At 32.9% G+C, this 22536-nt stretch overlaps 2 protein-coding genes across 6 annotated transcripts in view; both read right to left on the reverse strand.

The window, feature by feature from the left end:
- Window positions 1-1449: 1449 nt before the first annotated feature.
- On the reverse strand, window positions 1450-4601 carry LOC125815529 (zinc finger CCCH domain-containing protein 3). 2 transcript variants are annotated; one of them, XM_049495021.1, is made up of 5 exons: window positions 4416-4601; window positions 4280-4344; window positions 3336-3420; window positions 1908-1970; window positions 1450-1760 (listed from the first exon to the last, which is right to left on the reverse strand). In XM_049495021.1, the coding sequence occupies exons 1-5, from the start codon at window positions 4543-4545 to the stop codon at window positions 1651-1653; spliced, it is 453 nt and encodes a 150-aa protein (XP_049350978.1). In that variant the 5' UTR covers window positions 4546-4601; the 3' UTR covers window positions 1450-1650. The 2 variants fall into 2 exon arrangements, with proteins under 2 accessions (XP_049350978.1, XP_049350977.1); XM_049495020.1 differs by having other exon boundaries at window positions 1450-1763.
- A 612-nt stretch (window positions 4602-5213) lies between these two features.
- The window catches only part of LOC125815508 (shaggy-related protein kinase NtK-1), a 177200-nt gene continuing 159877 nt past the window's right edge, over window positions 5214-22536 (reverse strand). For 2 of the 4 annotated variants that reach the window (XM_049494993.1, XM_049494994.1), the window contains exons 2-14: window positions 11547-11652; window positions 10317-10478; window positions 10100-10192; window positions 9860-9919; window positions 9464-9736; window positions 9030-9104; window positions 7981-8037; window positions 7742-7882; window positions 7589-7639; window positions 6302-6397; window positions 6127-6210; window positions 5698-5800; window positions 5214-5611 (exon numbers count right to left, since the gene is read on the reverse strand). In XM_049494993.1, coding sequence (XP_049350950.1) covers window positions 5529-5611; window positions 5698-5800; window positions 6127-6210; window positions 6302-6397; window positions 7589-7639; window positions 7742-7882; window positions 7981-8037; window positions 9030-9104; window positions 9464-9736; window positions 9860-9919; window positions 10100-10192; window positions 10317-10430 — 1230 coding nt within the window. In that variant the 5' untranslated portion in view covers window positions 10431-10478; window positions 11547-11652 and the 3' untranslated portion in view covers window positions 5214-5528. The other 2 variants (XM_049494991.1, XM_049494992.1) reach the window with 2 other exon arrangements.

A 22536-nucleotide genomic window follows, 5' to 3' on the forward strand; every position in this document is an offset into this window, starting at 1 on the left:
AAACCTCAACTCGAGAACATTTAAATTAGACAAGTAAATGACTTTTTAGGTTAAATGATAACAATTAAGTGATTCTTTTGTTATAGTACAAAAATTAAAGAAAAGTAACTTTTGTAAGACAATTGACCGCCTGAAAAATCAAGCTGGTTATTTTGTCATAATTTCCAGGGACTGGAAAAATGGTTCAACTTTCATATAATCTTTAATACTTTCAGGTTTCCCCAAAATAATGTTAGATAATCAAATAATGTTTATTGTAGAAATTTACTTGAAATTGTCTTATATAAGTAATTTGGTTGTCAATAACCTTTACATCGTCAGTTCATCTAACGTAAGCTCCAACACTAAACATCAAATAAGATTGGGAAATAACATGGGACTTGGGAGGTATAGGAATCAGTTCAGCAGGAGTGTTACTAAACTACTTAGGCATTAGCTGATCATATTCTCATTGTGTATGACATATTTTAAAAAGAGGGTCATTTCACTAATGCTTGCTGCATTTCTGGTTTCTATAATAGCTTCATTTTGGGTGTCAGCTTCTGGAGTAGTAGTTGACCTATCTGACAACAGTTCTAAGTGATGAATGCAATGACCTCAACCAGGTTTTTTTCCTATAACACAACTGGGTGTGGATCAGACTCGATGCCCATACCTGCAAGATAGCTCCTATGTGTGGGACATACTGGCAAAAGTGGGAGCTTTGAACCATGGAAGGATAAGTACCAACATACTTTTACCTTGTCTCCAATATCCATATTTTTCTTTCACTCTTCTTTGTCACACTGAAGCACAAGTCAACATGCCATGTGTAGAATAGTAATATACTCTGAGAATTAGGAGATGAACACAGCACTGAATGTAAAAATAACATTATAGAAATATTGGTTGCATATCTCACACACAAGCTTCAGAATTGATCCACAAGTGTCTCAGACCAAGGTAGATCACCTCTTTGAAATGATAGATACTTCTATGTAATTGTATCAACAGTATACACGTCCAACTAAGCTACCAACGACCCAATTTTATTAAATAAAAAATATACATATGAAAACATCTTAGGCTTAATCACAATTCACAATGCACAAATAAATCAGTCTTAACCTAGTAGGACCGACTCACCTTCTTTACAAAATTAAGGCAGAGCATCTCACCTGATCTATTCATTAACTTTAACAATTTGTAAGCTCCAAACCTACTGCTCAAACTCATCTAATTTGTAACCTACAAATGATAGCCACCAAGACCACAGTCAAGCAGTAAAACTAGTAATCCACATCTTGCACCAAAGGTAGATACTTACAGGTCCAACCACTATAACCATCCGAAATCAACATTAATAGGACTTAAAGGGGTCATTGGGGGAAAAAAGGGAACGTGTAAAGTTATTCCTGCCACCACACTAAAATTTCCAATCTAAATAACAGATTGGTGAAGTCCAAATGATAAAAGGATAATCAGGTTATAATTAAATTAAAACCAACATTAACTTTTGATTTCCTGTTTCTAACTGCACATCACTCAACTGAACTTGTAGACATCTATTTCTTCCATAGTCAATATAGTATTTATATTTTGGGCAATCTACATCTTCAGTCAACATACTCTAAAGCATATCTGACAAGAGTAGTAAATGAGGTGGCAGACCTATCCCCACTCAACAAATGGGAGAGGTGGATAACCACCCTCAGGCGGAGGCCTTAGAGAGGGAGGCAGATTGCCCAGTGATGCTCCGGCCTTTTCTCTGAACACATCACCTGCTACAACCAAGAACATCACGATTAAATTTAGAAGAAGAAAAACCACCAAGAGCATCAGCAGATTAAATGGGGAATTGGAAAAAACACAACACCTGACATTTTAAGTGAAAATAGGAAGAAAATAGATGCAAAAGCAATGCTTGCCTGGAAAAGAGGCCGAACCAAAAGGTTGACTACTTGAGTGAAAACCCTCTCTACTATTTTCCCCTGAGAATTGGATAAACAAAAGGGAATCAAAAGTTGCATGCACTGTGTTCTTCCATAGCTATTCAAATTCATAGGATATGATTTTACAATCAAGTATACTCCCAATTCAAGTGTATATCCATATCAAGAATTAGTACTCCACAACTTAAAAGACTAATTCAGGTCAATCAAATCTTTTAGAATAACTACTAGGAATGAAAACTTAAAATTACAGGACAAAGAACTTCAAAAGAGTTGGTACATAAATTTTGAAATCTTGAATGAAGAAGTTGTAGCATAACTAGATAAGTTCGTTTGACAAAATGCACACAATACTATTAACAATTTTTTTTTTTAAAAAAAGCACAGAATACTATTTGCACAAGTGAATTCTGCACATTGCCAAATCCAAGAAATTCAAAAGATTGATTCCCCAGTCTTCTTAAATCTCTGACTTCCCAAAAGTTAGATTACTTTCCTAAGATGTCCCTTTGAGATTTTATTAACATCTGACAAAAACCAGGACATCTTTTGGATGAGTGGCAAGGACAACCATTTCACAAAACAGCAAACAACATAAATTTTGAAATTGACTCACTATACCAGTTTTCCAATTCCCTTCCAGAAAGAAAACCCAAAAACCATTAAGAGTGTTTCAGGATATAGTGATCCACAACTGTAATTCGAACCCAGAGCACTTTCTGGACAAACTTGCTTAGACAGACCCTTCTGATTTCTTCACATCATCAATTGTTGAATGAACCAAAAATGTCCATCAATTTATTTTTTAGAATCATCAACAGAAATTGCATAGGTTAAAAGCACTTTTCATTCTTCAAGGAAAAAAGAAAGAAAAAAGTTAAACGTGAACTGCAGTACTCTTTCAAGCGACAAGCCCAAAATATCTAGTTCATCGTGATAAAGCTGGTTATTGATAAGTATATAACAGCGACAGTTACGGTAAAAGTTTGCGTTGTCCAGGTTGACGCCCCAATTAGTCTAGGGTACAAAATTCCCTAGGAACTGGATAGTTACTTCCTAAACTAGTAACTAGTTATTTGTCCTTTGTTTATAGTTACTCGCAACTTGCATTGTAATGGTCCCACTTTTTGATTCACCTAGCAGCAGCAGTCTACAATGATTCAATCCCCCGATAAACAAAAAACAAATAATTTTTCTTTGCAGAGCCACCTCATCTTCCAGCAAACTAGTCTTGGCAGACAAACAGATGTGTGTCTCTCAAAAATAAGAAACAAAAATACTTTTTGAGGCCAATAAATTTAAATAGTTATCATGGTGGCTAATATAGTTCTAGATTTAAGACATTAGTTAGTTAACAGTAATATTGAATATGAAGAATATACACAAAACATACGAGAAAGATACCTGGAGGGAGTCCTGTTTGGTTCACAGTTTGAGAGTTTTGCTTGGGATGATAATATTTGCAGGAGTCCCCATACTGGCAATACCCCTTTGATACATGTAAAAGATATGATCAACAACATTATCCAATAAAGGGTGTCAAACACAGAGAATTTCTTTAGAGTTTAGACTTCACCATCCCCAATCCATTGTTGTTACTCCTTCAACATTTTGTGTCACATTGAAGTCAACAAGAAGTACCATCTGACCTTGGGCAATAACTTCAGGTGGATGAAGTAAAGCAACATTCACGTATGTTCATAACTTAGTGAATAGAAGTACTATCAGTAATGTTTATCACTTATCAGCATATTACTACTTAGTTTTTTCAACCAGAACAATGTGAATCTGCTAAAATTACAAATTAAGCTAAGTAGCAGATTATGAAACTCACCTACAACAAATCATACCACGCTCATCAAGTTGGAGACATAATTATATCATCAACACATTAAGGGGAAATCTAATCATCATGTTACTTGGCCTTCTATAGTAAATTATTCTTCGAGTTACCAAAGGTGCTTCTGTGGTAGAGAGTACAATACTCAAAGGCCAAAGCTCCAGAAACAACTTGGCAGTATTCTGAGAAGCTAATAGGCCTTACAAAACCTAATAGATTAAAGTAAAAGGCCTAGAAACCTCAAATTATATTTCAAAGTATCTTAGATTGCAACAATCTCTCTTTTTTAAATGGTAATTATGAAATGCATCAATTGAACTCATCTGTCAATTGATTGATTGATGAAATGCAACAATCTGATTCATCTGTCACTTTTGTTTCTTCCTCCATCACGCAAATTGAGCATTGCAGTAACATGGACAACCCAAAAGTGTCAAACAGGATAAGACAACTTCTGACTCCGTATCTCAAAATTTTGCATACTAAAATACGAAGATAAGAGCAGTACCGTTCGAACAAAGTGATTGCATACTCCTTTACCGAACGAGTCCGGATCGTTGAATAACTGGGGATCTGTTATCCCAGAAAAATCCTTCATCAACACTTAGAAATTAATTAACTAAGAAGAAAAAGGAGAAACTTACTGCGCAAGGAGTCGTACCAAAGAGCTTTGGCTCTTTGATGTTGAACACCTTGAAGATGACGCCTCCGAGCAGCTGCAGTATCCTGGAATTCCTTGTCGCAGTAATCGCAGTAGTATTTACCCAACGGCATTTTATTCTAAAACAAAATTCCCAATGCCTAATAGCTTTTATACGTTTGTTTCTAGATCGGTTTAGTTTCCTTTTTTCCGGTTTTTTATCTCGAATAAATTGGTGAACATAACTTATACTCCCTTGAATAAATGAGAAAGAAACTTTTACAAGTAATTTGTAGCATAATCTCATGACCAGCTAAATGAGAATTGTAGTATATGGTTTTTCCTTTTCAAAGTTTTACTCTTTGCTAAATGTTAAGAGAGAAAAAATTAAAAAGTCCCGTGAATTTATCATGTGTGGTAAACGTGGAAAGACTTCTCTCTTTTACAAATCCATCGCAAAAGAGTAATGTAACACTGCTTGTATTCTTCCTGGTTCAAAGTGCATTTTGTTAACTACAAATGTCTGGCCCCCATTTTGCTTGACCTCATTATAATGAGATTAAACTAGGCAGGTTCAATTCATAGCAGAAACAATTTCTACAAATGAACAGGGAAAAACCAACAGTACAAATTTTACAATGATCCGCTTAAAGATGTAGAAAACTCATCTACATACCAGGTTAATGTATTAAAGTTAAATAGTCAGCAGGCTGTTTTGAAAATTGTCTCGCTAACCAAAGGCCAGTAAATTGTTTAAATACCAAGTGTCTCAGGAGCCAATATCACAAGCGATAAAGAGCCATATCAACAGTCACCCTATCATTACTTTGAAATCCCATAATAATAAAGTTCACTCAAATTGTTAATTCTCAACCACATAATGTTACAAGCATAGGACATATCGGAACAGGGTAAAAGGAACACAGGTTGAAGATCGGGTATTTGTTAAAGGTCAATTCCCTACATCTGCTTTTACAAAACAAGATATAATAATAATAATAATACAAAGGGACAACAGATACATGGTAAGATAAGGGAAAGAAGGAACAAATTGATACAGAGAAGAAACACAGCTTCAACGGGTACACTTAAATTATTTCTATCACAAGGCAGGAACTCATAACCCAAGGGAAGGGCACTGTTTTCTGGCGTGCTCCGGAACCAACTTCAATAATATCTCTGCATGCACATTCTTCAACTCTGGTGACAAGAAAGCCAGATTCAATAGATTCAGTTGTAACTTATGGAAAGAAGCTAATCTGAAAGAAGTCTTGTCAACAACATACCATGAGCCTTGAAGTTAAACAAGGGAGGAAGAAAGCGTCCATTAGGCAGGCGTGTATTGGGATCACGAAGCTCGTCAAAAAAGGGGTGAACCAAGGCATCCAACTGCATTCAAAATTAGTACACCTCTCACAACTTGGAACTAGACAGAAATAATCATACCATTGACAAATTAAACTACAGCTGCAGTGCTCTTCAAGAAATTCGGTGAAGCCTAAGACAAAGAAAAGAAAGACTGGCATGCTATGTTGAGCTAAAACTTAGATGCTTTTTAACAACATAATGGGTACGTGTTCAACTTTCAAAAGAACATCACAATAAGTCAAACACTGAACAGAGATACAGAAAGGTGACCCCTGTATATTCTGTGACTAACTGACTATACATACGCAAAAGAGATTAGCTCGAACAAATAAACTTGGCATACTTACAGCACCGCAGCGCAAGTTAGGAGAGTACTGCAGCAGTCTTGAGACCAGATCAACTGCTTCTGGAGGCATGCGCTTATGGAATATCTGAAAATCAACATTAGAAATGACTTGTTGCCTTGTGTATGCTAGCCAGTTCTATGAAGGGGTTGGTTACGATAAGTAGTATTTCAAGTACCTTGTGCCATGGATGAGCTTTAATTTGAGGAAATTTGAACTCATTATAGTTGGGATTCATACATTTAATTTCTTCCCTTGTAGGAGTGCCCAAAACCTGCAAAATGTAGCAGGAGATATAGTTTGGACAAAAGAAAAGTAGACATGGGCCAAACTGAAAACAAATTAAGTAACATGGACATGCAGCAAAAGGTTGAGTATCTTCTTAGCCATATTTATCTAAGACAACAATTGAAATGTTAATAATACAGAAAGCTGTCTTATTACTAAAACAATACTTCTACTTCAATATCTTTATCAAAAACAGTGAACTCGTCTTAGTTACAGAATCTCCGAATCTGAAACTGCTACACAAGCTGAAAACGAAAATGTGTTGCGCCAGTGCGAATTCCTTAACATTCAAACAAAGCTCCTTCCATGAATTACAATCTAGAATCTAAAACAGTAGGACAAACTGAACTTAGCACAGAATCAAGCTAAGTTGCTCGGACTTTCCAAATATGTTGCCGCACCCGTGTCGGATCCTCCAAAAATGCACTACTTTTGAAGGATCTGAAACGCACCCGACATCATTTTTGAAGAGTCTGAGCAACTTAGGAATCAAGTACCTAAATTTACGGAACAGACCAGAGTAGAAGACAAAATCATTGGGCATTTACGGACTATTCAAGTCAGAATCACACGTAAAGTATAATTGGTCAGAAAAAGCCTATCTCACCATCTCTGTGGTCTATTTGATTCACAAATCTTAAGCTTGGTTGATATGGAAGTTTGAAAGAGGTGGATCTTCACTTAATATCAAAACTCAGTCACAACAGCAGCGAAGCAATACTCAAGCTGAAAGCCAAGTTAATTTGTATGTATGTTGACTTTAGTTCTTATCTTTTCCTCTAATTTCCTTTTAATTTCCCTACTACATACATCTTGAAGAAATCTTATTGCTAAAAAAATCCCTAACATGATTAAAATGATAGGAATGTGCTAATACGGCCACTAAAAAGAGCTATTATCTCCCCATAAGATACATTTGCAGAAAAAAATCCGAGAAAGCAGAAATCACACAAGGGTTGCCCCAGAACATTGCAAGTCAAGAAGTAAATAACTCCAAAATAGAAAGGCAGGAAAGAAGGCCTATAAAAATTACAATTGGATGCAATAAATGAAAAGAAGGAAAAAAAAACAAAAAGCGGCAATGATGAAAGAAAATCAAGAACAGCAGAAAAGGCACAAAGGTGGAAATAAAGTTGGTAAGGAACTGCAGACAAGAAAGTCAAATAGACAAGATTACCTTAATGATCTCAACAAGCTGATCAACTCCACTTTCACCTGGAAATAAAGGCTGAAAATGGAAGAAAGCAAATAATGAGATACAGAAAATTGTCAATGTAATACGGAATACTGTCCACGAATAAGCTAATATTAGGAGAAAGTAACAACCTACCTGACCAAGAAGTAGCTCAGCTAGGACACAGCCAGCAGACCAAACATCTATAGCAGTAGTGTACTCTGTTGCACCAAATATGAGCTCAGGTGCTCGATAATACCTAGAGCAGATGTAAGAAATATTTGGTTCTCCTTTAACCTGCCAAAAAATTGGAGCAGATTTATCCAATCAGAAAATGCATCAAATAGACTCTTATGTTAGAACGGACAAGACGCAAAGAAAAAATGTAAACACACCAGAACTTTGGCACTCCCAAAATCGCATAATTTAACCTGGTGGGTATGTGGATTCACCTGCCAAAAAAAGTATCATGCCGTGGATTTTTAGTATCCAGAAAGAAATGTGAAATGCAAATGGAAAGAACAAATAGTCCTTAATAGCACTTGCTAACACGTTCAACAGTCATAAGCCATGAGAGTCAAGCAAAATAAATAAAACCCTTTCTTTCAAATTGGGAAGAAAATTTGCATCACTGTGTTACACAAAAATTCCAAAGACATCGGTTCTCCTTTTACATTTTGGGTCACATCAAGTACTTCCTCTTTCATCATTACTTTCTAATATTCTGTAGGTTCCAGTCCCTTCAGGAGCCAATAAAGAGATATTATAAAGACAATTGCTAGCAAGTTGATTAATTTTTTTTTGAACTATATATCAGCAAAGCAGAATAAATTGCCTGTCTAGGTTAAGGCCATAGCAAGTTCACCAAATATGTCAATATCAGTCTCTCGTATAACTATCTTTGTAATAGAAATTAGAATCCATAACCCAATTGGAAGAAAAGATGTCAACCCAAGCGTGATGAAAGCTCATATCAGCGCAGCAAAACATATTTTCACAGCACAATGTCCACAGACAAAATAAGACACGGAAAAATGAGCTCATGGTGGGTGCAAAGTTACATTCCTATCTCTCATTACATGCAGTACATCTATCTAGTTACATCCTTTTATTTCTCTGAGGGGATCAGTAGCTTAAAGCATTTACAAAATGCATGATTATTGACAACATTATAAGAAGAGTAATGAGCACATGAGGAAAGATTTTTTTCTCTCATTGAAGTAATCAACCAAATTGCATTATTCTTCTCCATACATCAAATCACTGACAAACTTAATACATATATTTGGTAAATTTTTTCCATACATTTGGAGCAGATATTCACATTAATATCTATTATAATGAAAATAAAGCCAAAGAGTGACCGGCAAGGTGGCAACAATATTTTTTTAACCAAAAGCTAAAAGGAAATAAACAGTGAAGGCAGTGGAGTAGATAAGTATACCAAAAGATTCTGAGGTTTGATGTCCCTGTGGCATACTCCAATAGTGCGGTGTATGTAAGACAATGCCCTGAAAATCTGCCAGACAGAAACAGCATATTGTACTTCAGGCATGTTACATAATAGAACAACCTCAAGAAAATCATTAGCTATTAAAGTGCATTAATACAAGGTAATTGAAGTGAAACTAGTTTCTCATAATAAAAAACACAGTTTGATGGAATTCCCAAGGTTAGCCCATCTTCAAAACAAACAAAAGAACTAGAAAAATATGGGAACAATTTTAGCAACAATCTCTTGTCCAACATCTCACATATATGAAAATGAAGGAAAAAAATCACGTGTACAACAGAATTTGCAGAGGTCTCATAAATTGGGAGTTCATATCAAAGCGGAGCAATATAATTGACAACTCACTTTAAAAAAGAGCATACTACCTGATATGTATAAAGCTTCACAAGTATCAACGGCATCCTTTGGTTCAGCTTATTGTAGTGTTTGATAACACGGTGAACAGTTTCAGGTACATACTCAAGAACCAAGTTAAGATATAGTTCATCCTTATCAGTTGTGGAAAAGAAGCAGTGTTTCAGAGACACAACATTAGGGTGGTCAAGAAGACGCATTGTCTGCAACTCTCGGTTCTTATATCTCTTATCTTGAAGAACCTTCTTTATAGCAACAGTTTCACCAGTCTCTAAGCATTTTGCCTGAGTAACCCAAATAAGAAAATCACAAAATTATGCACATATACCTTTCTCTGGGTGTATGAAGGGTATATTGATAAGCATAAATGAACAATGGCACTTGTAATGAAGAAAATAAAATAATACCTGAAACACCACTCCAAAGGATCCTTGTCCAACAACACGTTCAGCCATGTAACTAATAGTCTGCAATAAAGACCAAGTGAAATTGTGCAACAATTTGGCCAATAATAAGAATGTGTGTCTACTCATAATCATTTTACTTGTCTACCCTAATCAACTAAAGAAGAGAAAACACCGGAACCATATCAACAGACAAACAGAACCAAAAAGGAATTAAAATGGAAGTGAGTGACAGCACATTACCTGCTTTGGCTGGCCATTTCTACCACCAATAGTTGTCACTATTATGTGGCCTGTCTCAGTCCCATTACCGTCAACAATTGCTGCTTCCATTTCCTACAAATGAACACTTTAAATCTGATGAACAAAGTTGAAAAGGAGAACGAAATCACCACAAAAAAGGAGGATCCAATAAAATAAAGGCAAATAGCAAAAATCCTATGTTATTCAATATGCAGACCTTATCATCCCTGATTCGCATGTCATTCATCTCCTCAGGCAACCTATCTACCCCAGCATTATGGCCACTGGATTCTCTCAAACCCGATGTAGGTGCTAAGCCCACGGAAGCCATTTCCAAGAAAAGTTTGCTTACTAGTTATCACCACAAAAGGTCATTCACCTGACCATCATTAAAAAAAAGGGGAACATCAGCATGATCACACATCACATCATATCATAGTACATACAGAAATAATTATGGGAAAACCCTCCAATAAAAAGTTGGACTGAATGACGTCCATATATCTTTTACTGGCAATGACTGTAAATTGAAACAACTCTAATCAATTGAAATTATGCGCTCAAATACAAGATAACCCTGCTGACTTAATGTGTTTCCAATTAATTGTTCAGAAAATTTCTTTAAAAAAAGGTTAAGCTGATTGTCCTGATAGAACGATTACAAATATAGCTTTGTAGGTAAGCTAATTGCAAATAATCTCGCCCCGTTTCCCAATTGTTCCATTGTAAAGTAGGGAATTTAAAATTCAAGATCAAGAACAAGCTTGCCTACTTTTTTCATATGCGTAGCACGTCACACAACAGAAATTTTTTTTGAAATATCACCATAATATTAAATCAAATTTCATGAGACGAAAAAATAGTTTCAACAGCATTTAACCAAAGAAACAGTTCAAACATATGCGACCTCAGCTCATACAATTGTCCCAACACAATCATAAATACAAGGCAGAAAAAACTCCGATTGAAAATTAGGCACCTGGCCACAATTCAACAATTATTTCTCCAAAAAAATAAAATCCTAGGAAATTGATTTAAGGATTAATTAAGTCAGAATTTATCTTCCCGTTCAAGAAAAAAAGCGAAAAGGGAAGGGCAACAGTTCAAAGATTTTCAGGTATTCAAGAAATTGATAAATACAGAAAATAAAGAACAAGAAAATCAAAGAATTTATAAGAATATACCAATTCCAAAAGACGGCTTCAAAATAGGTAAAACAATCAATAAAGAAATTATACAACCAGTTTAAACAACTAATAAATCCACAAAAAAAACGAATTACCGAAATCTACAAGAAGATCTAAACGGATCCATAAACAACCCGATCCATATGAATTTAAACGAAAAAGTAGAACACGGATCTACAAACTAGAACGCCAGAGCTAAAATTTCCAAGAACAACAAGAAAACAAAAAGGAAATACACAAATGAAGAAAAATATGGATACCGAAAGAATCAAAATGTTGAGGAGACGGAGAATACACCGATCACCGGCGGTCCTCCGATAAAAATTGTGGCGGAGATGATACCATCACCATGAGAGAGAAAAAGAGAAAGAAGAACCTGATATTGATTGAGAGAGAGAAAGAGAGAGGGATGTACTTATATTTTGCTTTTTCTCTATTTATTTTGTCAATTCTATAATTCTTTTACATTTTTGTTCACAAGTTTTTTGGGTTGGTAAATGCGCGAGTGTGACAGTCAAAGCACAACCAATTTTAAATACATTTTCATCGTCTAATCCCCTCATGAATTTTATTAGCCACAAGGTTTAATAAAAAATAAATTAAATTTTGCATATTTTTATGAAAAGTAAAGACAAATAAATAAGTTCAAACAATTAATTTTACTTCATTGTGAAAAGTTTGACTCTAATAAATTTATATGATCAGCATATATATAACGTATGTCGTTGGCGAACTACCATCTGATAAATTTGGAAAAAAATATGAATGACATTTGAAAATTTATTACTTATTTATTGAATTGAATATCAAAATAAATTTTAGAATGTGATAACCTAAAAACTTTAATAAAAATACAAATAAATATATTAGTGACTTCAAAACAATTGGCACATCCCACAAGAATTGTCACATGATTTGAACAGAGAGAGAAACTACTAATATTAAAATCAAAGTAGTACTGTATTATTTTATAAATCTCATTTTACTTGTATTTTGACTAGGATATTAAAGTTGGTATGATATACGAATTTCTAGACATTTCAGTTTGTATGTTTGGTAGTCAATTTCTTTAAAACGTTATATCAAATATCATACGTATTGTATTATTTTTCTCCTTTTGATTTTGAATTATTCCATTTGATAGAGAGCGATTAAAAAAAAAAATTTGAACAAAACAATAATTTAATTAAAGTATTTTTTTATATTTTGCCAAACTTTCACACCTCATAACTATAGCATCTGTACATCTCCTTTTTACTTGTTTGAAACATCTTAATCTCACATATTGTTATCTACAGGACATTTTTACCTTATTCAGAATAACTCCATTTTTAATCTTGTATCTCCTTTAATACTCACACATCCACCTCAAACACTTTCATCCTTGTCATTTTCATCTTTTTGGACATGAAAATTCTTGATTGACTAACACTTCGCTCACAAAGCATAGTTACTCTAACCATCACTTAATAGAAATTATCTCTTAAACTAGATTGCACCTGTTTATCACACAGGACCCTGGATGATAGTCTTCCATTTCATCTACTTTGCTCTAATACGATGAGTGGCATCCTTATCAATTTCTACATTACTTTAAATTACTAATCCAAATAATTTAAACTTACTTTCTACGTTCAAACCTGTAACATGAGACGTGTTATTAAAAGAATCATATTTATATCTTATAAGTTTAGTATGTATTTCAATATTTAGTTTGTAAATATCAAATTTTATCAAAATGTAAACTATATTACATTAAATTAAATATCAAAATATATAGTGCCTGATTATTTATTTATTTCGATTTGAATATTAAGGATACTGCAAATTATGCATACCCCTGATTATGACCGTTCGAAGCCATCTTTAAGAAGAAAAGAGGATTCAGTGTTTATTTATTTTTATTTAAGTTAAGAAAAGAAAGGCGCAATGATTTTAGCGACAGTGTCCTTAGCAGCTTTGGGCAACACCTCATGCTTAAGGGAAAAGGCAAACACTCAAAAAATAAAGTTGGGGCAGGAAGGGGACATCTCTTGTATGCACTGTCAACTATTTAATTACTAATTTTGTTGAGAATTCTATTAATAAAAAAATATATGTTTTATTTGACAGTTTAATCTTTTAGATGAGATAATCACACAATTCAATATGATTATCAGAGCAGGCAAAGATCTCAGGATAGTATTATTTTGTTCATCGGAGCTCGCCGGAGTTCATCTGTTGGTGGTGGAAGCTGGTCACCGCTAGCTCGTTTTCATCTCAGTTCGCTGCTCCGAAGAAGGTAAAATTCCTCTCTATTATTTACTTCTTTCTGTTAATAAGTTGTTTGTTTGATTACATTTCGAATTTAGGTTCAACTTTCTTTAATATTTACTGGGTTGTCCATGAATGCCACTTTGTTCATGTTGTTGTTGATTTATCATGAACCTCATTATGATGTTGACACTGTTATAATAAAAATGAGGCATGTGACTTACTCTTGATCTGCCTTCTTTGTTTTAAATGGTGTGTTGGGGTTCATGTGTTAGCATCTTGTTGATATACTCCTAATCTTGTTAAATTTCTTAGTTACTATTTATATGTTGTTTGAGTGTGCTCTCACTAAGTTCTCCTTGTCTCTGTCATTATCTTATCATTTAACTTCTTAGTGCAGTATTTTCCTAATTTGATTCCTTTACCGGCATGGCCGGATGCTTAATGTTTTAAATCGATTTCAATGTTAAACTGATTTTCCCTGATTCCAATTGTTGTTATCATTGATTTTTCCTCATTGTGATATTTTTTTTGGGTTTATCTCAGCTAATACCTCTCTTAGTTGGCTCATCTAGCTTATGGGTTGTCTAAATTCCCCTTTGTGTCTCTTTCTACTACTCCCTCCGTCCCTTTTTAGTTGTCCACTTTAGAAATGACACACAGATTAAGGCAACAATGATTAGCACAGTGAAGTTACAATTTTACCCTTATAACAACTTTTCACTTCAAAATTACAACCACTTATTTGAATTAAAGTGAAATAAATTGGAGGGAAACAACATACACTTTTACAATTTTCAAGAAGTGTAAATAAGGGTATAATAGGAAAAAATTTGTTGTCCTTTCTTGATTTGTCAAAATAGACAACTAAATAGGGACAACTAAAAAAGGAAATATGGACAAGTAAATAGGGACGGAGGGAGTATATTAGAAGAGTCACTTCCCAATTGGTATCAACATGTATGTGTTTTTTTGTCAAATTTCAATTTATGGAGGGCAGTTTCGTGATTTCAAATTGCCCCTATTTTTAGTATCTCTCCACCTGGGTTTTGCTGCCACAACATTGTTACAGGTGGCTTTCATGCCAATTCCCAATATATTGAAATGTGTGATTATCTCATATTAAAAAGAGGATTTTCACGTGTTTGATCCATGAAAAAGAATCAGGCTCGCATGTGAAAGGGGCGTGTTGACAATACTATTAATAATAAAAGTGTGCTCTCTCTAATATATTAATCTTTTAGATAAGATGGTTACACAATTCAACAATTTAAATCCCACATAAATTTTTAATTTTTATTAGGATCTCATTTGGGAGAAGCATTCCTAAAAAAAAGAAAGATTTCTATCATATACAGTTAAGTTATATACATTTTCGATCATGAAATAATTTATAGTCTTTTTTAGTTAAGCTTAACTTAATTTTTATTTGATCTTTTTTTCTTTTTAATGGTCTAAAACTTCTTCTCTTCTTTTTTTTAAAATATGATTTACATGATATCATGTTCAAAAATTAATAATAGGGATCTAAAAGTGATTGAAACGAAAAGTTGGAACCTTTTTTTTTCGATGAACAACTAGAACTGAAAAAAAAAAATTGTTAACATGGTACACTCATTTATCCTCATTACACGTCACAATTTTAGATTTGGTTTGTTTTGTATATTCTTCAAGTGTGTTTTTTGTCATTTTACCATAACACTAATAATATTTAGGACTGGTTGGTTTCATAAAACAATTTTTTTTTTTTAAATATATATTTATAAATTAGTGTTCAGCCATGAAAATTTTCTATTCAACTAAAAAAACTGCATCACAAAATTTACCACACGGATCTTGTTGAAGTATGAAGATGAGGTGTCTCAAATTAGAAGTTAGTTAAAGTTGTTAAAAGTCTGTTAGAGAATAAGAAGGGCATTGTAGTCATATAACTAATCATCAGATAGTTAGTTAGTGAATAGAAGATTCTAGATGAGAATTGTATCTATATATATAGCTTCATCATACATGTAATTGATTAACACAATAATGAGAATGAATGTAGACATTTTTATGTTCTTCTTCTTTGCTTCTAATTGAGTACATTCAGTTTACGAACATGGTATCAGAGCTCCATCTTCACAGTGATTACTGTTGAAGTCGATTGGAGAATAGGATCAAAGAGAATGGGTAGTAGTTCAGGAATAAGTGTTGGTAGTAGTTCTGGAATGAATCAAAAGTTCAAGAGAAATACTCTTCTAGTATGTGACTTTTGTAAGTGTAAGGGTCATAGCAAAGAGTTCTGTTATAAGGTGGTAGGGTATCCCCAGACATTAAGTCTAAGAGAAAGGTACAAGGTGCTACACATGAATACAATCACATTGGCACTACTCCATCAGCTCATGCTAATTTCACTTATGGTATGAACACAAATGTCCATATGCATATTGGGCAACAAAGTTGATCAACACAAAAGTACAACATCTACTGCATCTACTACTTCTACTCATACTGATAACAATGACAATAGATTGGTGAGTCAGGCTGAAAAGGATCTTCAACAACTACTTCAGGGCTGTACTTTCACTAAAGATCAATATGATCATATTCTTCATATATTTGAGAAAAGGAAGGTACTACAGATTCAAATAATGCACATTTAGCAGGTAATGTATTTTTGTCTCTGAAAACAGTGATGTATGGATTATAGATACTGGAGCAACTAATCATATAGTGTCTAGCCTCGATATATTGACAGATAAGTCTGTGACAAAACTTGAAACACCTAAGCCTGTATATCTTCCAAATGGCGAGGTCATACATGTAACTCATATTGGTTCTTGTGCCTTATCAACTAGAAGTATTCTTACATATATGTTTCACATTTCTACCTTCAAGTATAATCTGATGTCTGTCAATAAAATCACAAAGGAACTAGGTTGCTCAGTCACATTTTTGTGTATTCAAGCAGTGGGAAAATGAAAGAAGTTGGTAAAGAAGAAGAAGGTTTCTACCTACTATTGAGACAATTAACCAAAGGAACTGTCAACACAAGGGAGTCTGCATTCTCAGTTGCACAAGTGCATACAACTGTTTAGAAATCAGATATAGAGATATGGCACAATAGATTGGGGCATGTGTCTCATGCAGTACTAGCTAGGATTTTCTCTATAAATAAGCAAAACATGTGTAAACTCTCTAAGTGTCTAGTGTGTCCACATGCCAAACACGCAAGAAGTAGTTTTCCTACTAGCAGTATCAAAAGTAGTTCATGTTTTGATTTGATTTATGTTGATATGTGAGGTCCTTATAATACTCCAACTATTGATGGCAACAAGTACTTTCTCACAATAGTGGATGATTTTTCAAGAATGTCTTGGCTATTTCTACTTAAAACTCAAGTCTGATGTGTGTGTGGCATTGCAAATTTTCTTACAATATGTTAAAACTCAGTTTAATAAGGTTGTAAAGGTGCTCAGAACTTATAATGGCACAAAGTTTGTTAACTCAGTGTGTGCTCATATGTTTAAGGAAATGGGGATTATACACCAAAGGTTTGTCCTTACACTCTTCAGCAAAATAGGGTACCTGAGATGAAACATAGACACTTACTCGAGGTGACCAGGGCCCTAAGGTTTCAAGCAAAATTGCCTTTGAAGTATTGGGGATATTGTGTGTTAGTTGCAGCTTACATAATAAATAGGTTACTTAGTAGTGCAATCAGTTTTCAAACACCTTATAAGAGACTATATGAGAGATTACCAGAGTTAGCTCATCTAAGGATAATAGGTTGTTTATGCTTCGCTAAGATCCTGACTGACTGAACATGACAAAATGATGCCAAGGTCAAGATTAGCAGTTCACATGGGGTACTCAGATATACAAAAAGGGTATTTATTATTAGATTTGACCAGTGATTCTTTTTTCACTAGCAGAAATGTGCTCTTCAGAGAAGACATATTTCATTTCTCAACAATGGAAGACTCAATTCATCTTCCTACATTTATGGATCCCTTGACTATTCCAAATATGTTACTACATCATCTAGACTCTCTAATCTCCAAAACCTCAGTTGATTCTGCAGAGGCATCTATTGTGAAGAATACTACTTCCAATGAGCAGGATGTTGCAGATGTAGAAATAGAAGAGGACTTCTTAGAAGAATCTACTTCTGTTGTTGCTTCATTTCCAGATACTACAGTCACAGCTCCTAGAAGATCTGCTAGGACTAAAAATCCTCCATCTTGGTTGAAATATTTTGTTTCTATGATTGCTACCAAGGATATGAAGTACCCCTTAGAGAAGCACATGAGTATTGACCACTTATCACTTGTTTATCAGTGTTATATTGCTGCCACTTCTACTCTCAAAGAACCTACCACTTTTTCTGAGGCTGTCAAGGATCATAGGTGGGTAGATGTCATGCAGACTGAGATAAAGGCTTTGGAAAGCAATAATACTTGGGTGATTTATGATTTACCACCAAGCAAGAAACCTATTGGTTGTAGGTGGATATACAAGGTGAAATACAAATTCAGCCTGGTGAGGTTGAAAGATTCAAAACATGGTTGCAACTATTTCAGAACTAGTATGGTTACTTCGCTTAATGAAAGAAGTAGGCGTTAAAGTTCAGCTTCCAGCTCAGATATACAGTGATAGTACAATTGTTATTCAAATAGTAGCAAATTCAGTCTATCATGAAAGAACAAAGCACATTGAGATTGATTGTCACTTCATAAGAGAGAAATTGCAACAAGGGTTGATCAATATGGATTATATTCATAGTTCATACTAAGGAACAACATGCTGATGTCTTGACCAAGGGACTGTCCAAGTTACAACACAATCATCTTTTATCCAAGCTTGAAGTATTGAACATTTTTGCCCCCCCACCCACCCACCCCCAGCTTGAAGGGGAGTGTTGAAGTATGAAGATGAGGTGTCTCAAATTAGAAGTTAGTTAAAGTTGTTAAAAGTCTGTTAGAGAATAAGAAGGGCATTGTAGTCATTTACAGATTAGTTTGTTATAACTAATCATCAGATAGTTAGTTAGTGAATAGAAGATTCTAGATGAGAGTTGTATCTATATATGTAGCTCCATCATACATGTAATTGATTAACACAATAATGAGAATGAATGTAGACACTTTTCTACTCTTCTTCTTTGCTTCTAATTGAGTACATTCAGTTTACGAACAGATCCACATATTTTATACTATTTCTTGTACTTTAATCATCACACTATTTAGTTATAAATTTTTATAAAAAATCATAATATTTGGTCATGAATTTGTGACTTTGTTTTTTTTCTTTCTATTTTAATATGTTATTTTTCTAATCAAAAGTCTTTTGAAATAATCTTCATATCTCTCAAGATACAAATAAAGATATGTGTACCCTCTTACTATCCTCACACTCCACTAATGATTTTCACTCTTATGTTACTGTTGGTTCCAACGATTTTATACGTAATTATACTTTGGTTAACTTAATTATATCACTATCATTAACTTATTATTCTCATTTATTGTGATGTGCTCATTGAATTAAGTAAAACTTTGGGGAAAGTCGCCACTTTTAATCACTTTGTTGACCTTTTAGTAATTGGTGAAAAATAGGCTTTATTCATTTCCCAATGTCATCTATCTCTAAACTAAAAATTAAAATTTTACTGTATTAAATTAATTTTATTAATAATACTTTAAAACTTTAAATTTGATTACTATTTTATTTTAATTATTTAATATCAAAGGATAGTGTGATTTTTTTTAATACTAAAACAGAAAGTACTACTATTAACTTAAGTATAAATTTTAGGAATCACATAGTTTTAATATGAAATTACAATTTATCCCTATTTAGTTTGTAATTACATTAATTCCTGAAAAAGATAAACCGGATACATAATATGTAGCTCAGATACGTTAAAAATTAGCTCGGATACATAAAAACTAGCTCGAATACATTATAAAATAATTTAGAATTAGGAGAGAAATAAGGGATTTTAGAGATTTTTAAAAATAAAAAGAAATATTAAAAATAAGAAAAATATAAGATGTGTATTTTAATAATTTTAACTTAAATGAATTTTTAAGGTATTAGTTTGGTCGTACACACTAAATTTAAGAAGACTACATAACTACTCATTTAAATAACAACTTCATTTATGAAAAATTAATGAACGCGTATATGTACACAACTACACATCTCAGCGACACCGAAGACAAAGGATGTGTTGTTCGGTAAAAAATTATTTTTCCAAAAATTTGACCAACTAAACATTACTCTCTCGGTCTCTAATTATTTGTCCATTTTTCCTTTTTTAGTTGTCCCTAATTACTTGTCCATTTTGACAAATAAAGAAAGGACAAATTTATTTACCTATTATACCCTCAATTAATTACTTTGAAAAATGTAAAACTTTTTAAAAATCTTAAGTTTTAAATTCATCTACTTCATAATTAATAGGGATAAAATGATAAACTCACTATATCAATAATTAATTTCTTAATGAATGTGTCAATTCAAAAGTGAACAAGTAATTATGGACAGAGGAGTAATAAATAAATAATATTTTCCTCCTCACCGAACACACTCCAAACCTCTCACCAAAGTATATATTCTATTTCTCTCATTCGATTTTTTTTAAAAAAAATAATTAATGTTCAAAATCGTTTTATGTAAAAGGTAGACGAAATTCACACGTAATTTATACAATACATACATGCAAATGTTGCTTAAATATCTTATCTTATTGAAACTATATAAATATAAATAAAATTGAATAATGACATCACCTTGTGTGTCTAATGACGTCAAGTGTTTTTTCATACTGTTAATTTTACAAGATTTTGACTGAAAAAAAATTAAGAGAAAAGGGTCAAAATGCCCTTAAACCATGTGAAATAAATAAAAATATCATCCGTTTATAGTTTTACTAAAAAATGTCTTTATCGTCAATATTTTAGTTCAAAAATGTCATTACAGTCAATACTTTGTTCCAAAAATGCTTTTATAGTTACTAAATGGGTTAAAAATATCCTTTCCGAATAATTATATTATTTTTTTTCTTTTTAAACACATTTTCTTCCTAATTAAAATATTATTAAAGAACTCTGTTCTAATTTTCTTTCTTTTAAAATTACTTTAACAAATAAAAATGTAGGAAATAATTTTTTTCTTCTTAATCTCATTTTATCAATTAAAATAGAATAACTCCATGTACCCTTTCGACGGATAATATATGTCATATATATATAAGATAATAGTAAATCCATCATAATTTTTATTTATGTAATGATAAAAAATAATTATAAGAAAATAAGAAATATTTTTTTTATTTTTTTTATGAATTGAAATAGGATAAACATTTGTTAATTTTATAAAGTATTATTAGAAAAAAAAATGTGTTAAAAAGAAAAAAAAATTGAAAAATGAGCATTTTTTACCCATTAAATAACAAATTTTTGCCAAGATATTGACAGCAAAGATATTTTTGAACTAAACCATAAACGGATAACATTTTTATTCATTTTACTAGGGCATTTTTGACCCTTTTCTCTAGAATTAATGATGGTTCATATTTTATTGAGAAGTCTTGTTTGTCTGTTTTTTCAAAAAAATTCACATAACTTGAGGCAGAGATTACTAACATTATTTACTTAGAATTCGAATATATTTTGATCAATCCTAAAAAGATAAATTTTGCAAAATCTCTTTGTATTTTTTAAATTCTGCACAAAATCAAATTACAATAAAAAAGAGTACATAAATAAAGGGTCGATTTATGATTACACAGAGAAACAGTAAGAATGCCACAGATGGACCATAATGTGGACTTAAAATAATTAGTAACAAATTGTTCTCCAATCTCCATGTATTAAAAACAGCTAACTTGTCTAAATAATTTCATTATTATTAATATACTATATATATATACTATATATATATATATATATATTTCTATTCTAATCAAAACAGTGCTTAGCTGGCTTGTCTGAATTATCCACGTTCAAGAAATGATTACACAGTCAAAATCTGTACATTATTAAAATGAATCAACAATTATAGATATGTCAACTGGTCCACTTTGTCATACCATTAACCAATTCAGCCTACTTTGGTTCGTGATATAAGATGATGAGATATCTTATAAATTTACAATCTATTTGATTGAAAATACTGTCAAACTCTAAAGTGAACAAGTGCAAACAAATATTTTGTTGATAAAAATGTGTTCGATATGCAGGAAAAACATATTTTTTTTCCAATTTATCTATGCTCATCAATTGATCACATATTTTGAAAAATGTTTTTTTTTTTTTAAATAATAAGGAATATAATCATAAGAAGAACAATATCCACTAGTAATACCCTCCAACACACCTCATCTTAACCTCCACCCCCTCCTCCCATATATAAATGTTTTTAGGATAATATTTTTTGCTTATCTACGAAACACTAGATAGGCACAAACTAGACTGACTCCCCACATCAATAAGAAGCTCACTTATTTTCCTTCACACTGAACAAATCCTATTTCTCCTATCAGTAAAACCATTTCCCTTTACTTTTCACCCTCTCCTTTCCTAACATTTTGCTTATTTTAAGGATTCAGAATGTATTCGGACTAACTTAAAAGCAGATCAAATCAACTTAAACTACTCAAGGCATCCATGGAAAAACATTCTGAAGGTTAAGAAAGAAAAGCAATCATCTTGGATGAGTACTATAAGAGTTGTCATTCTAAAAAGCACCAATCCCTTTAACAAAACTAGCATGGATACTGTCTAATTCTCCATAGCCATAGAAATACCTCATGTTTGGCAATGTGTACTCTGTCACAGAGTGAGCAGGAGACCACAGATCACCTGTTTGTCCAGGGTAAAAATTTACAAAGCAAGTGTGGACTCAAAGATGCTAACATGCACATGACTGATGTTGGGGACACATGGAAGCAACATTTACAGTGGTTGATCAAGAGTGCAAAAGGAAAGTCTCAGGAGGCACAAATTTACA

The sequence above is a fragment of the Solanum verrucosum genome, unplaced genomic scaffold (genome assembly GCF_900185275.1).
Source record: "Solanum verrucosum unplaced genomic scaffold, falcon-dt-bn FXZP01000261.1, whole genome shotgun sequence".
NCBI lineage: Eukaryota > Viridiplantae > Streptophyta > Magnoliopsida > Solanales > Solanaceae > Solanum > Solanum verrucosum.

Bases quoted from the DNA above. Each gene is read 5' to 3' on its own strand.
- LOC125815529 (XM_049495020.1), bottom strand. From the start codon at position 4,545: ATGCCGTTGGGTAAATACTACTGCGATTACTGCGACAAGGAATTCCAG. The intron at 4,345-4,415 runs GTAAGTTTCTCC...CTGGGATAACAG, and splicing joins TTGGTACGACTCCTTGCGCA to ATCCCCAGTTATTCAACGAT. The intron at 1,764-1,907 runs GCAAGCATTGCT...TCTTGGTTGTAG, and splicing joins TGGTTCGGCCTCTTTTCCAG to CAGGTGATGTGTTCAGAGAA.